Source organism: Impatiens glandulifera, chromosome 4 (genome assembly GCF_907164915.1).
Source record: "Impatiens glandulifera chromosome 4, dImpGla2.1, whole genome shotgun sequence".
NCBI lineage: Eukaryota > Viridiplantae > Streptophyta > Magnoliopsida > Ericales > Balsaminaceae > Impatiens > Impatiens glandulifera.
Genome location: NC_061865.1, coordinates 18,150,239 through 18,164,380, shown reverse-complemented (window position 1 = coordinate 18,164,380; position 14,142 = coordinate 18,150,239). Strand labels below are relative to the sequence as shown.

The following is a 14,142-nucleotide window of genomic DNA, read 5'->3' as shown; positions in this document are numbered from 1 at the left end:
ATTCAAAACATTTAGCATACACATTATTGAAGTTGCGCCCTTCTATTCTTCTTAGAATAAAATTCTTTAATTAATGTATCATTATCAATGTTTTTAGACAGCTCTCGTTCAATATAGACGATCATACAATCTGCTAAAAACTCTTCTTCCATCTTGTTACGAAGAGTTGTTTTCACGAGCTTCATAGCTGAAAATGCTCGTTCCGTTGTTGTTGTAGAAACGTGAAGAGTTAAAACAAGACGAATCAACCTGCCAATTAAATAAATATATTCGTATAAGTAAACAATATAGTTATATTTTATAAATTATAACAAATGATAAAATTACCTATCAATCAAGTTGTAGGTTTTGACTTATTTGTCTCAACTAATCTTCGACATAATTCTGAAATAGTTGATAAATTCTGAAATCTTTCATTGACGGGCATGTCAAACTCATAGTGAGCCAATTGTGTTCTCAAGTGGTGCAAATCTTGTGTATCAAAATCTAGATGATAGAATTTCTCAGCAAGTTGATAGATGTGATCAACATTAAGAAGTTTAAAGTTGTCTTTAGGTTCCAAAGCACCACTGAGCTTAAGAAGTTCGACTGTCTCGTCCTTGAATCTACTATTGAGCTCTTTAATTTGAAATTTTATTGCAGCAACAAATACATCAAATTGATAGTGGTGCTTAACTGTAATCGAATCTTTTTGTTGACAAGAACGACTTCTACTAGATTTGTAACGAGCTTCCATCTAAGGTATCTCAATGTGTGATAGTGTGATCCGAAGATTTAATGGATGAAAGAAGTTTGATCATTCGATCAAATAGATAAATGTTTAAAAAGGAAGAGAGATATTTGTTTATTCACTTTGCCCTATTTTTATTTTTTTTATTTTGTTGGGGCTGGAGCCCATCATAATTAAGCATTATTTTAATTTAGGTGAGACTGTAGCCCACACTGGCCCATGAGTGGTTCCGCCCACCATTATGACATGGTAATTTTATCGGTTCGGTTCTTTTACTATTTTCCTTGCAACTAAAATTTCCACAGAAGTCGGTGGGTAAATAGCTAAGAAATTATTATGGGAGAAATATTGGGACCCATTGGAGAAGGGCCAGGAAGCCATTGAGCTGTAAAGAACTTTAAACAACTCATGTGTTGACCAGCCGCCTCTATTTCAAACTCAAAGTCCAATCTCTATCACACAAATTAACACATGCTCACAAGCTCCCCAAACCTTCCTTTACCTATTTATATTGCATGCAAAAGTTCCTTATCTTCATTGTTCATAGCCAAACTTAATATCCTCGGCCGCAAGATTACTTAACATGCCTCATATCGATTCTTCGTCGAAGATCATCGAAGGAGAAGTCTTCATGCAAACCAACAATCTTATCTCAACTATCCTTACCAAATTCCACGCCGGTTATTTCAAAATAAGCCTCTCCTTATGCAGCCAAGCCCTCTTATGGAAAACACTAGGTGATCCCATCACAAATACCGACAACAACCATTTTCTTCGAAGAGCCTTGATCAAAATGCTTCCCTCCGCCGCCTCCATCTTCATTTGGTCAATCTCCTTACTAACCCTAACCTCACTTTCATTCATTTACGTCCTAAAATGCATGTTTAAGTTCCAAACGGTGAAACACGAGTTCATGCACCACGTCGGTGTCAATTACCTTTTCGCTCCTTGGATATCGTGGTTACTCCTTCTCCAATCCTCCCCGTTCTTAACTATATTCCCAAAGATCACCAATTGTTATTTGGCGCTATGGTGGGTTTTTATCGTACCCATTTTAGCCCTCGATGTGAAGATATACGGGCAATGGTTTATTAAAGGGAAGAGGTACTTATCGAACGTGGCTAACCCGACGTGCCAAATGTCGGTTATTGGAAACTTGGCAGGAGCTTGGGCAGCGGGGAGGATGGATTGGAGAGAAAGCGCTATTTTCATGTTTTCTTTGGGGATAATTCATTATCTAGTACTTTTCGTGACGTTGTACCAGAGATTGTCTGGCGAGAAATCAGTTCCTACGATGTTTAAACCAGTTTTCTTCTTGTTCATCGCAGCACCGAGTATGGGTAGCCTTGCATGGGACTCGATTTCGGGGACATATGATAACTCGTCAAAGATGTTGTTTTATCTCTCGTTATTCCTATTCCTTATCTTGGTAAGTATATAATGTTTTTATTGAATATTTTATCTTTTTCAATAAAAGAATCTTATATGTTATCAACCTTTTAGTAATCAAAAGAGGCTTTAACGACGGTAATGAAAATATAAGGAAACGTCGCTATAGAACCATGTAGAAAAACAATTAACGACGGAAGATGTACTTTTGAGAAAATTTTGGTTTAATTGAATTTATTAAAATACAATTTCTATTCAAAGTTAATTTTCTTAAAATATATATATATATATAGTTTGTGAAAATTTTGACTTTTCTTATTTGTAATTTGATATTTGAAGATGTACTCAAGTTGGTCTACTCTTCTTATTGTAGATTATTACAAATGAATTTTAATAATGTACAAAAATACAAAAAAAAAAATTATCACTAAAAATTGCTAATTTTTTTTATAACTAATTAAAAACGTGGCTAATACTTAGCTCTACTACAATATCTTCAAAATATATTTCATTTTTATGTATTTTAATTAAATTCAAATAACTATTTTTTGAAAGAAAAACAAAATGTAGAGTAAGGGAAATTATTTTGTGTTGCTGATCAAATGTATTATTATTATTTTGTGATGAGTGGTTATTTTATATTTATCTTTATAATATAAGAATAAAACATATTATATTTATTATTTATAAGATAATATAATTTCAACAATGAATTAAATTATTACCATTTGAAACAGGTTTCAAAGCCATCTATATTCATAAATTCTACGAAGAAATTCAACATGACATGGTGGGCTTATCCGTTCCCTTTAACAATGATAGCAATCGCGGCATTTGAATACTCACAAGAGGTGAGGAGCACGACCGCTCATTTATTGATGATGGTTCTATCTCTAATATCTGTCTTGGCATCGGTTCTTATCTTTCTATTCACTATCTTAAATACTAACACGTTCTTCTTGTCATCCGTGTCTATAAGTCAGGTCGAACATCTTGATATTTCATTTTCTCAAGACTCTTCTAATGAAGTCGATCACACCATACCCAAATAGTAAATTTGTCAAAATACTTCTTTTTCGCGTAATTAGAGGGGTATTTAGGTCATTTGAGTTGTAATCATCATTTTTTATGCTCACTGACTTAATACCATAATCTTCATAATCTATTCATTTCTTATTGTAAATTTGTAATGCCAAGAAACATGTGGAAGTAAAATGCATAAAGTTACTATTAATGGTAAAAAAAGGATTTCACAAGAATAATTTATTCAAAATGTGAACACAAAAGCATTGTTGGCAAACCTTTACTGCATGCATCTATGCTTATAAAGATGCTAAATATTACTAAAGAAGGAAAGACTTGAAGAAATTAAGAAAAATAATAAGAAAACAGTGTATATATTTCCAATAGAACATTAATTAATAATCTTTTCAAGTTGCCTCAGCAAATCCAATTCTCATATTTCCATGATCAAACACTGTGTGATATTTCTCCATGAATACATCCCCCAAAATCCTACATCAATAATATTAATCATTCAATTCAATTATCAAAAAAAGTAATAAATAAAAAAATCTGAAATTTACCATGATGAGTCAGCAGAAGCATCCAAAGGGGTAAATCTGCTTATACATTTTCTTGTAGGTCCTACCCCAATTTCCATAATGTATTCATGAGGTAAAAGATGAAATTGTTTACCACCAATGGTAAATGTAACATTAGGCATTGTAGAGACTGAATCACAATCAACAAGACCAGATGATGATGATTCTTCCATGGAATTACTATTAGGCAGCCTATCACATATCTGCAGTCATTTTTATTAACCAAAAACTGTAAAAACTCAAAAAAAAAAAAAAAAGTAAAAATTAAAATCAATGTTTCTTAATTTGTTTGATTTCTCACTTGGTTAACAAATGTTAGTATTTGATCCTCTGTCTCGTTTTGTCTCATATGGTTCTGAATAAACACGACGATCATTTGACAAGCGGTGCACATTAGGTTCGGCCCTCCTTCCACGTCGGTTTCCTCATCCACCACGCTCTTTATTCCGACGATTCTTCGCACCAAAAAGAAATAAAAATAAAAAAACTTTTGATTACATTGTATTATGAAATAATTTAATTGGGTAACTTTTTATGTTTATTTTACCTGCTTTCAAGATCTATTGAAAGGCCGGTACATAAACCAATTTGTGGGCAGACCTTTTGAGGATCAGCCTGCAATAAAATAAGTAATAAAAATAAAAATAACCAAATTGTTTTTTGGTTTGAATACAGATTCATATCATTTATATTTTTAGTTTTACATGCCTGTTGTTGAAGCATATCGAGAATGGTTTTTCCATATTGTGTCACAACTGACTTGCAAACTAGGCTTATGAACCCTAAAGCTCCAATCTCGCGGTTAATTTGTGCAATTGCATCCTTTTAAACACCAAAAATGAACGATGTTATTTTTCGTGTTTTTCTTGAATGTTCAGGCAAAAATATTAAAATTAATCTTAAAATGTTGTATTGATCATACCGTTGGTCCTGCCAACAAAGAGGTCCCGGATTCAAGAATTACTGAGCAACCATTTGTATTCGAACAGAAGCCTAGATTTTTTTAAGAACAAATCTAATTAGAATCGGAAAATTGAAAAAAAATAAAAAATTCTAACTATAGTGGGGATAATGGTTGTAATTTTACCCATTGATTTTCCATTTAGTAGGACATCCTCCATTGCGAACTGCAAATATATTAGTTGGAAAATAAATAATTTCAATTACAAGTCGCGGTTTTAATCTATGCATAATAACACATCGCAAATAATTTTCCAGAATCGAACCTGCCAATTATGGTGTCTATTCTCGACTGGAACATAAGTGTGATCACCTATGTAATGACGACTATCCATACCACCAAACACGATTGCACCATTTCCAGTGTTCTCTCCAGCATTACGGTTTAACCAAATCGAAAAAATTGGCTCATTGACAACACCTTGATTGACCATATTTTGCCTATATATATTTTATACATTTGTTATAGCCAAAACATGATGAATATAAAGAGTACAAAACTAAAAGTACATTCATTATAAACTTGTAACAAAATTTTACCATATAGGAACAGAAGAATTTTTGTTAAAGACATCTTGAAATCCAAGTCCTACAATGCCATCAAATCTTGAATCTACACTTGCCTCGACAAAATCCTAATCGAATCACAAAGGTATATTGAACAATAATAATTATGATAGAAACACAAAACATAAATAATTAAAAAAAAATATTATTACCTGATTTCTAACAACAAGGTCCCCAAATCTAACACGATCCGTGCTGAAAAAGCCTGTGATCGGAGAATTTTCACGATAAATTAACCGAATAACCAACCGAGCATTGACTATTTAGTGAAGAATTCATACCATTCTTGCTATAAGTAGCAGAGTATCTGGCTCTGTACTTGGGATTTGGATTGGAATAGAAAGAAGCCTGCATTGTATCATAATCATCATTCATTATGAACATAAAACCAAAATTTAAAAAGAAGGATTAAAGGAAATGAATACTAACAATGGAAGGGAATAAAAGATTGGAACTTGAAGTATCAAAAATGACATTTAAGTCACGAAATGGAGTTCCAACACTTATAACTCCAAAATGTTGAGCATTTATAAACTCCATTGGATTTCTCAAAGAAGAAAAGAGAATTTTCTCTCTATTGATCTCAAATGGGTCAAGTTTCTTCTTCTTTAATCCAATCCTAATCAAACCTTCTTCATCCCCAAAGGAAGATGGTAAGATTTGAAAGCATACAAGTATTGCAAACAAAACCCCACAATGTTTGAGCTTCACATAATGATGAACCATATTTTGAGAGAGTAAAGAAAACTCTCTATATATGTTAATGAAGTTGGGGATGTAAAATGAAAAATGGGAATGGTGTTCTTATACAAGACCTTTAATCTTTAAAAAATAAATGGAGGGTTTGGAAGGTTGATGAATCGATGCTGATTTTAGGAAATTTCATGGAAAAACATAGGATTGTCACTAGAATCCAAATCCATGATTTTTTTCAGTAAATGACAAGGATTGTACTATTCATAACCATTACTTATCTTCAACCCTTCCCTCAAAAAATTAAGATATGGTATGATACATTTTTTTAAGTTAGTGCATTAGGAAGAAAGTGAGAAAAAATAAGAAAAAAACAATGACAAATCACCCGAGCCCATGAATAGGTCCCAACCGATTTTATGAACATCTTAGTACGAATCTCGGTCAAATGAATAAGGTTTTATTGTTAAATGTTAAGTAGTTCATTTTTCATTGTCCTCTAAAAAATAATGGAGATAACGATGTAATATTAGTCCCGAACCAAACTTTTCAACACAAGTTAATAATATCTAACATTATCTTTCCGTAAGAATCGAACATGACATTTTAATCTTTTAAGTACAACTTTTATTACTTAAATTAACATAATTTATATAAAAATAATTTTGATGTTTTCAATAAACTAATAATTCCATGGGGGATTTCTATATTAATTTTAATGTTGAAGTATATGGTAAGACTCCATATAATGATAGACATGGGTCATTCTCAAATAAATAGTGTTTTAAAGATATCTAACATATTATATTTTTTTGTAGCATGGCTACTTTCCTTAATTTCTCTCTCATGGGTTATTTCTGCCGATTAATAATGTACCATATGTTTGATTATTTGCCTTCATTCATAGAATTGTTTTTGCTAAGAATTTTGTTGTAACATTTTATAACATTCAACCTGGTTCAATCCTATGTCTGTAAAAAAAATACAAGAATTTATAGAATAATCTAAATCATGATTTAAAAAATAATCTAGTAACTAGATAAAGCAAAATTTGTGAAACTTATCTGAATCATATTCATAAACTAATTACTCATATACCAAATTAAATTAAGTAAAATAAATCACACTGGAATTAATATTCATAGTTGTTTGAGTTAAAACTAATTAAAATAGTATAAAGAGATAAAATAAAATAATTAATTCGCTAAATTAGCATATTATTCAAATTATAATCCAAAAACAATTGTATGCAAAATTTTATTGATTTTTTTAACAAGGTTGTGACTCTAACAATGAAGATTAGAGACAATAATTTTTGACCCGACACGAAAATATATTCGAACCGAACACGCAAAAATCAGATTAGAGACATGTATTATTAGGTTCGAGTTGAAATCGTAAAAATTTGATCAACATTAAATTATTCAAAATAAACTCGTCAACCCCTTTATAATTTTATTTTATAAATTTTATATTTATCATTTCATACTCGTTCATATTTTTTTGTGGTAGTATTTTCTATAAGCGAATTTGTGATTAATTTTTTTTTGTGTGTGGATTTCAATTTAATCTGAAATAGAGATATGTAATATTAATATTACATCGAATAAAATTGGGTTGGGTTATGTTTGAGTTTAGTCAAATCAATCGGATCGAGTTTTGTTCACTTACAAATAAAATAGGTTTAGTTCATATTAAAGATTTTCAATTTGTTCTGTTGTTCAACCCGCTTACTCGACATGAATTGTGACCCAATCAAAATAACTTTTTTCCTTAAAACCGTTAATCATATGTAATGTCGTAAAAGAATTATTATTATTATTATTATTTATCTTAAAATAAAAATATTACTATTTATATATATAATTAAATATAACATTAATATAATAAACAAACTATACTTAAAAATATTTATAATTATAAAAATAAATTATATTGATTTTTGAATGTATAATACAAATTGAATTACTAATATTAGTTTCAAATCCTCTTTTGGTCTTTTCATTGTCCTCCATCCATATAGGAAACAGAAACAAAACTCAATCTAACAATCATTTGACACAAAATAATGAATAACTAAAAACAACAAACCATTGACAAACTACAATATCCCCCTTCCTTCATTCCTCCATCTCCAAATGCCGAGTAAACTCAAGAAAGCAATAGGAGCCGTTAAAGACCAAACAAGCATCGGTTTAGCCAGAGTCTCCTCCGTCGACGCCACAATCTCCAATCTCGAAGTCGCCGTTCTCCGAGCCACCACCCACGACGATGAAGATCACATCGACCCTCGTCACGTCCAAGAAATCCTCTCCCTCGTCTCCTCCAACAAATCCAACGCCGCCGCCTGCGCCCGCGCCATTGGTAAACGCATCGGCAGGACTCGAACATGGGCTGTAGCCATCAAATCATTAGTCCTAGTCCTCCGCATTTTCCAAGACGGCGATCCATATTTCCCAAGAGAAGTCCTCCATGCAATGAAACGTGGAGCCAAGATCCTAAACCTCTCCAGCTTTCGCGACGATTCCAGCTCTTCAAGCCCATGGGATTACTCAGCATTCGTCCGAACCTTCTCATTGTACCTAGACGAACGTCTAGATTGTATCTTAACAGGAAAACTCCAACGCCGCATGATCACCAACCCCCGTGGAGCAGATGCCGACGTCCACCACTCCCGTCATCATCGTAGCATGAGTGGGAAATTGATAAACGAGACTCTCCGGGAGATGAAACCAGGTATGTTACTCGATAAGATCTCATGCTGGCAAGAACTTCTCGACCGAGCCGTTGCAACTCGGCCGACAGGAGCAGCTAAAACGAACAATCTCGTGAAAATCTCTCTTTACGCCATCGTTCACGAGAGTTTTCATCTCTACAAGGATATATCCGACGGGCTGGCGCTCCTGCTCGAAGGATTCTTCGAGCTCCCATACAATTCATGCGTGAACGTCTTCCAAACATGCATGAAGGCCACCAAGCAGTTCGAAGAACTCGCCGCGTTCTATGATCTATGTAAGAGCATTGGCGTCGGGAGAGCCTCAGAATATCCTACCATACAGAGGATTTCTGAGGAGTTATTGCAATCCTTGCAGGAATTTCTCAAGGACCGGTCTTCTTTCTCAATCACTAAAGATTATATTTCTACCCCAAAGAAATCAATGTTTTCGTTCCCTACAATCAATGATCAGGAACCCACACACCGACCCTCGTTGGAGGATCTACTTAGCGCGACAGAGTTGTCCTCCGGGAAAGATCAGCCCTCCATCTCAATCGATCTCGAGACATATTCCATTAACCACGATCGCGATTTCGAGAAGCAAATGCTACAAACTAGTACTAAGAATGGTGACGACACCTGCTCCACTAAATCATTGCCAAGCTCGAACTCAAACTCGATCATGAACCTATTAGACGACTGGCCGAATAAAGATGTGCAAGACAACACATGTGAACAAATAGAACCAATTCCACCCATAAGTTGGGAGCTGGTACTGTTTGATCAAGACACAGATAATAACAAAATCTCCAACAATGGCTTTGAAGATCTGCTTGGCCAGAGCCATGAAGGATGGGAGCTAATGCTAACACAAACAGTAACTCCATCTTCAGCACAAACTCCGGATAAACCATTTCAGCAGCATTATAATCCATTTCTGCAAGATACACCAGAAAATGATGAACATATATTTAACACAATCCCAACATTTCAAGTAACACCTACCTTTCAAGCAGACACTGTTGATTCAATCGGTGAATTTGATCCTTTTGCTAGGGTCGTATCTGAGGAAGATGATCAGAGTTTTGGTACGATGTTGATTCCTCAGAACTTGGAGCAGCAACAACAAATGTGGTTGCAGCAGCAAAACAAAATTATTGAGAGACAAGTTCCTTAATAATTTACAAATTCATGTCAAAGGAAGAACATTGGACAGTGTAGTTTAGATGCAGCTGTTTGAATCATATAGGTATTCTTACATGTTCTTCATATTGTACATAACATGTTATCATCCATTACATTTGGAGAAGGATTAGGTTTTGGAGTAAATACAGACAGAATTGCAACTTCAGATTATGTTGTTTGAAGTCGTAAATAGGACTGACTACATGTAAAGTAATAACTCAACTCAATCCAAGTATATATGCACTAATGATCGTTGTAGCCTTTCTTAATTCTTAAAAAACATTCCCCCACTAACCCACAAATCGTTCCTAAAAAGAATGGAAGTTAACTCAATGAAACACCCCGAGTTTTGAGAATATCAAATGCAGAATCATTATATCTATCAAATCCTAAAAATTCCTCAAAACTCAAGTTTTGGAAAGATTGATCAATGAAGGATGTTTTCCTCTAAGAAAAACACTCCATTTCGTATACTACCAACTGCATCTGTCCATTCCATGAAGTTTCTGCATATTGCTCCAATATTGTATTGTGTATTATTGTTGGGTCTTTCTGTACTCAGTAAGAACAGGGTATATGTTCTCAAACGCTGCATATGTTTCTTCTCTGACCTGATCAGTTGCGTTCAAATAACACAAACACTCGCCCAATCAATGCTAGTGATTCAAAAAGGAAAAAACAAGTGAGGACAACAATCTTATGTTATCTTATCTTATCACCTTGGCTCCAGTGAGGACAATTTTTCCCGATACAAAAATAAGAAGCACAATCTTCGGTTGCTTCATTCTATATATCAATCCAGGAAATAGTTCTGGCTCATACTACAAGAACATGACAAAGAGGTTACATACTTGTTATATTCAGCTTGATGGGGATGATTATATATTGATTAACTCACACTTGAGAAAGCACCATGAGAGTATGCAAGACCTTCAAGTCTGATGGGGAACTTCACATCACAAGATCCCACAATATTCTGAATCTTGAAATCCTGTCAATCACAATAGTATTATTATCAATTTCTTCCTCCTCAGTTACAACATGACTACTACTACTACTACCACTTACCTTGAACCTTGCAGGAAACCCGAGTTTCTGAATGATCCTTGCATACTGAGAAAAACAGAGAACAAATGTTCATAAAATCAAATCCTTCTCTGTTTTCTTCTTAATAAGTTCAGTTATATACCTTTCTGGCTGCCAGTTTCGACTGTTGCTCACTTTTTGCTCCAGTGCAAACCTGTAAAGGCAGCCAAAACTATAGGAACTTGAAGAATGCTACAAGACAGAAGACGAACTCACTCACCATCTTGCCAGAAGCGAATATTAACGCAGTTGTTTTTGGTTCCCTTATCCTCATTATAACAGCAGCAAAACGCTGTTCCAAACACAATTATCAACCACATATGTATTATTAATGTCTAATAAAGCAACAAACAGTTGTCTGTCCAACCTTAGGATTGTATTCTGCATTTCTAGCATGCAAAGCAATTGCCTTGAGATCAAGCTTGCAATCAAGATTCACTGTTGACACAATATTCCTATTGAAATCACAGAAAGCAAGTGATCATCATCATCATTATCATCATCACTAGACATTGTTTGAATGAAAGAAAAACTCACTGAAGAGTTGGAACAATGCCAGACGGATGCCTTGACAGATCCACAGGCTGTTGGGTTCCATCAAGAACCTGATCCGCCATGCCCTTTTATAACTTCTCCTCGATTCGTTTCAGATGATCCAGATCGATGATCAAAGATCAGAGATGGAAAAGATATTAAGTTTAATGGATTAAACAGTGTTATCTTAATGAAATTTAAAAGATTTCAATGATCATACATATATATATATTAACAAGATCGATCAGAAAAGAAAAGCGGGCAAAGTTTTGAAACGATATTCTTTTATAAAGGGAGATGATGATCCGATGTTGTTCTTATAAAGCCGGTTTAGAGAGAGAAAGAAAAAAGGCATGGTATATAAACGGTAAGAGCTGGTATTTATAGGAGATAACCGGTTAGGGTATACCGTAGCCGGTAGAAGGTTCTCTACATGGTTTTCCGTTTCTCATGCAATTTATAATATATATTTTCCTTTTTAACATATTTTTTTTAATTAAAAATATATATTATAAATTTCATTCAAATAATTAATTACAAATATATTGGGATGAAAACGAAACTAGAGGAGAGAGACGGTTATTGAATTCCAGCCGAAATTAAAATATGTTGTTAGATTATTCACAAGTTTATTTAATATTTATATATTCTTTTTATTATATTACACATTATATATATTATATATATTACCCATTATATTATATAATATATATTATATAATATATATTATATATTACACTTCTAAAGCTAATTGAATATATTTTAAAAATATCACAATTTATTTTGTAAATATAATATTTTGAATAATTATTTATGTTGTTTTTCATGAATCATGATCTCATCTTTATTTTAGTCTAGCTCTTAAATTATCACTTTTCATTACTTAATTTGTAATAATTGGAAAGTAATTTAATATTCACATATATATTAATTAAGTTTTTCCTTTTTCTCCTCAAAGTGACCTTATTATTATTATTATTATTATTATTATTATTATTATTATTATTATTATTATTATTATTATTATTATTATTATTATCGAAAGATGAAGGTGTGAATTAAAATAATTATAATTGCGAAATAGAGTTATTTTGAACTATATGTTCAAACTAAGGTTTGAATATTTCAATTTTTGAACTAGATGTTCAAATCAAGGTTTGAATATTTCGAATTGAACTTGAGTTTAAATTTATTTTAAATCGAAACAAATTTTATTAAAAATTTTAACTTTGAATCGATTTTAAATGTGTTTGAACTCGAATATCAATTTTTGTTGTATTGTTCATTTTGGCCTCGAAACAATATAGTTAAAATCTAGAATTTACTTTAAAATTATTAATAATTTATAAAATTAAAAATAAAAAATTTAATTGAAATTCTAGAATTTACTTTAAAAGTATTTATTGTATTTATTATTTATATATATAATTAAATATAAAATTAATTTAATACTAAAAGAAACTCCAATTATATTATTTCATTTTTTAAATAATTAATAAAAAATTAATTTGTAAATATAAATTATTTTAATCATATCAAAAACATATAATTTAGGACAAATTACTTGGATTGCTCTCTAATTACTCGGATTACTCACATTTAGCCCTTAAATTAATTTTTGTTTAAGTCCGTCAACTTTTTTTTGTTAAACATCTCTATTTAAGTTTAAAATATTATTTTTTATATTTATATATATAATTATTAAATAGTTTATATAATATATATATCTTTTATTATTAATTTTTATATTTATATAATTATTAAATTTATATATATATTATTTATTTTTATCTATAAATATCTATATTTATATCTATATAAAATAAAAGTTTAAAATAATTTATATATAATTTATCATTAATTTATATATAATATATATTTTAAAAAATAATTTGAATGTTAAAAATAATAGAATAGTTGTAAGGTCATCGTTACTTTTAACTCTCAAATTATTTATAAACTTTGTTTTATAGATTTAAAAATATATATAGATATGTGTAGATAAAAATAAATAATATATATATATATTATCTATATATATATAAAAAGATTTAATAATTATATAAATATAAAAATAAATAATAATAATATATATATATATGATTTAATAATTATATATAAATAAAAAAATAAGATTAAAGATAATATATAAAAAAAAAATATAATAGACTTAAACAGTTATATTAAACAAAAAGTTGACAGTAGAGCTAGCTATTGGTGATCTTTCTAAAAGTTAAAAAAGCGATTTGTTTTAAAATTTAATTTAAGAGTTAAAAGTGAGTGAACAGAATAATTAGAGGGCCGTCCAAGTAGTTTGTCCTATAATTTATTGCTAATAATAAATTTAATTATTTTATGAATTTACTTCAAAATTATTAATAATTTATAAATTCATAAAATCAAAATTTTAATTGAATTTCTACTTTTAAAAGTATTTATTATATATATATATATAATTAAATATAATAAATAAAGTTACACAAAAGGAAATCACAACTACAAATTAATTACATTAGTTCATTTATTTAAATAAGTAATAAAAATAAATTTGTAAATATAAATTATTTTTAATCTTATAACATAATAATTTATTACTAAATAAATTTAACTAGTTTATAAATTTAGCTTAAACCAAAATCACTAGGGACATCTATAAAATAGGCATAAACATTGTCCAC

At 30.9% G+C, this 14,142-nt stretch overlaps 4 protein-coding genes across 4 annotated transcripts; 2 read left to right on the top strand and 2 right to left on the bottom strand.

The window, feature by feature from the left end:
* The first annotated feature begins 1,249 nt into the window (after window positions 1–1,249).
* Window positions 1,250–3,171, top strand: LOC124934848 (S-type anion channel SLAH4-like). The gene is made up of 2 exons (XM_047475346.1): window positions 1,250–2,159; window positions 2,857–3,171. Exons 1-2 carry the CDS (start codon window positions 1,314–1,316, stop codon window positions 3,169–3,171), a joined length of 1,161 nt encoding a protein of 386 aa, XP_047331302.1. The 5' UTR covers window positions 1,250–1,313.
* Window positions 3,172–3,323: 152 nt separating this feature from the next.
* On the bottom strand, window positions 3,324–6,169 carry LOC124934097 (phytepsin-like). The gene is made up of 12 exons (XM_047474569.1): window positions 5,680–6,169; window positions 5,532–5,598; window positions 5,403–5,455; window positions 5,224–5,318; window positions 4,950–5,124; window positions 4,811–4,850; window positions 4,646–4,716; window positions 4,432–4,545; window positions 4,271–4,338; window positions 4,025–4,178; window positions 3,706–3,926; window positions 3,324–3,634 (listed from the first exon to the last, which is right to left on the bottom strand). Exons 1-12 carry the CDS (start codon window positions 5,974–5,976, stop codon window positions 3,550–3,552), a joined length of 1,440 nt encoding a protein of 479 aa, XP_047330525.1. The 5' UTR covers window positions 5,977–6,169; the 3' UTR covers window positions 3,324–3,549.
* Window positions 6,170–8,072: 1,903 nt separating this feature from the next.
* Window positions 8,073–9,836, top strand: LOC124934847 (clathrin coat assembly protein AP180-like). The gene has a single exon (XM_047475345.1). It carries the CDS (start codon window positions 8,082–8,084, stop codon window positions 9,834–9,836), a length of 1,755 nt encoding a protein of 584 aa, XP_047331301.1. The 5' UTR covers window positions 8,073–8,081.
* Window positions 9,837–10,134: 298 nt separating this feature from the next.
* On the bottom strand, window positions 10,135–11,547 carry LOC124936434 (TATA-box-binding protein-like). The gene is made up of 7 exons (XM_047476932.1): window positions 11,468–11,547; window positions 11,298–11,385; window positions 11,151–11,222; window positions 11,034–11,084; window positions 10,913–10,957; window positions 10,743–10,835; window positions 10,135–10,665 (listed from the first exon to the last, which is right to left on the bottom strand). Exons 1-7 carry the CDS (start codon window positions 11,545–11,547, stop codon window positions 10,552–10,554), a joined length of 543 nt encoding a protein of 180 aa, XP_047332888.1. The 3' UTR covers window positions 10,135–10,551.
* Between the last annotated feature and the right edge of the window lie 2,595 nt (window positions 11,548–14,142).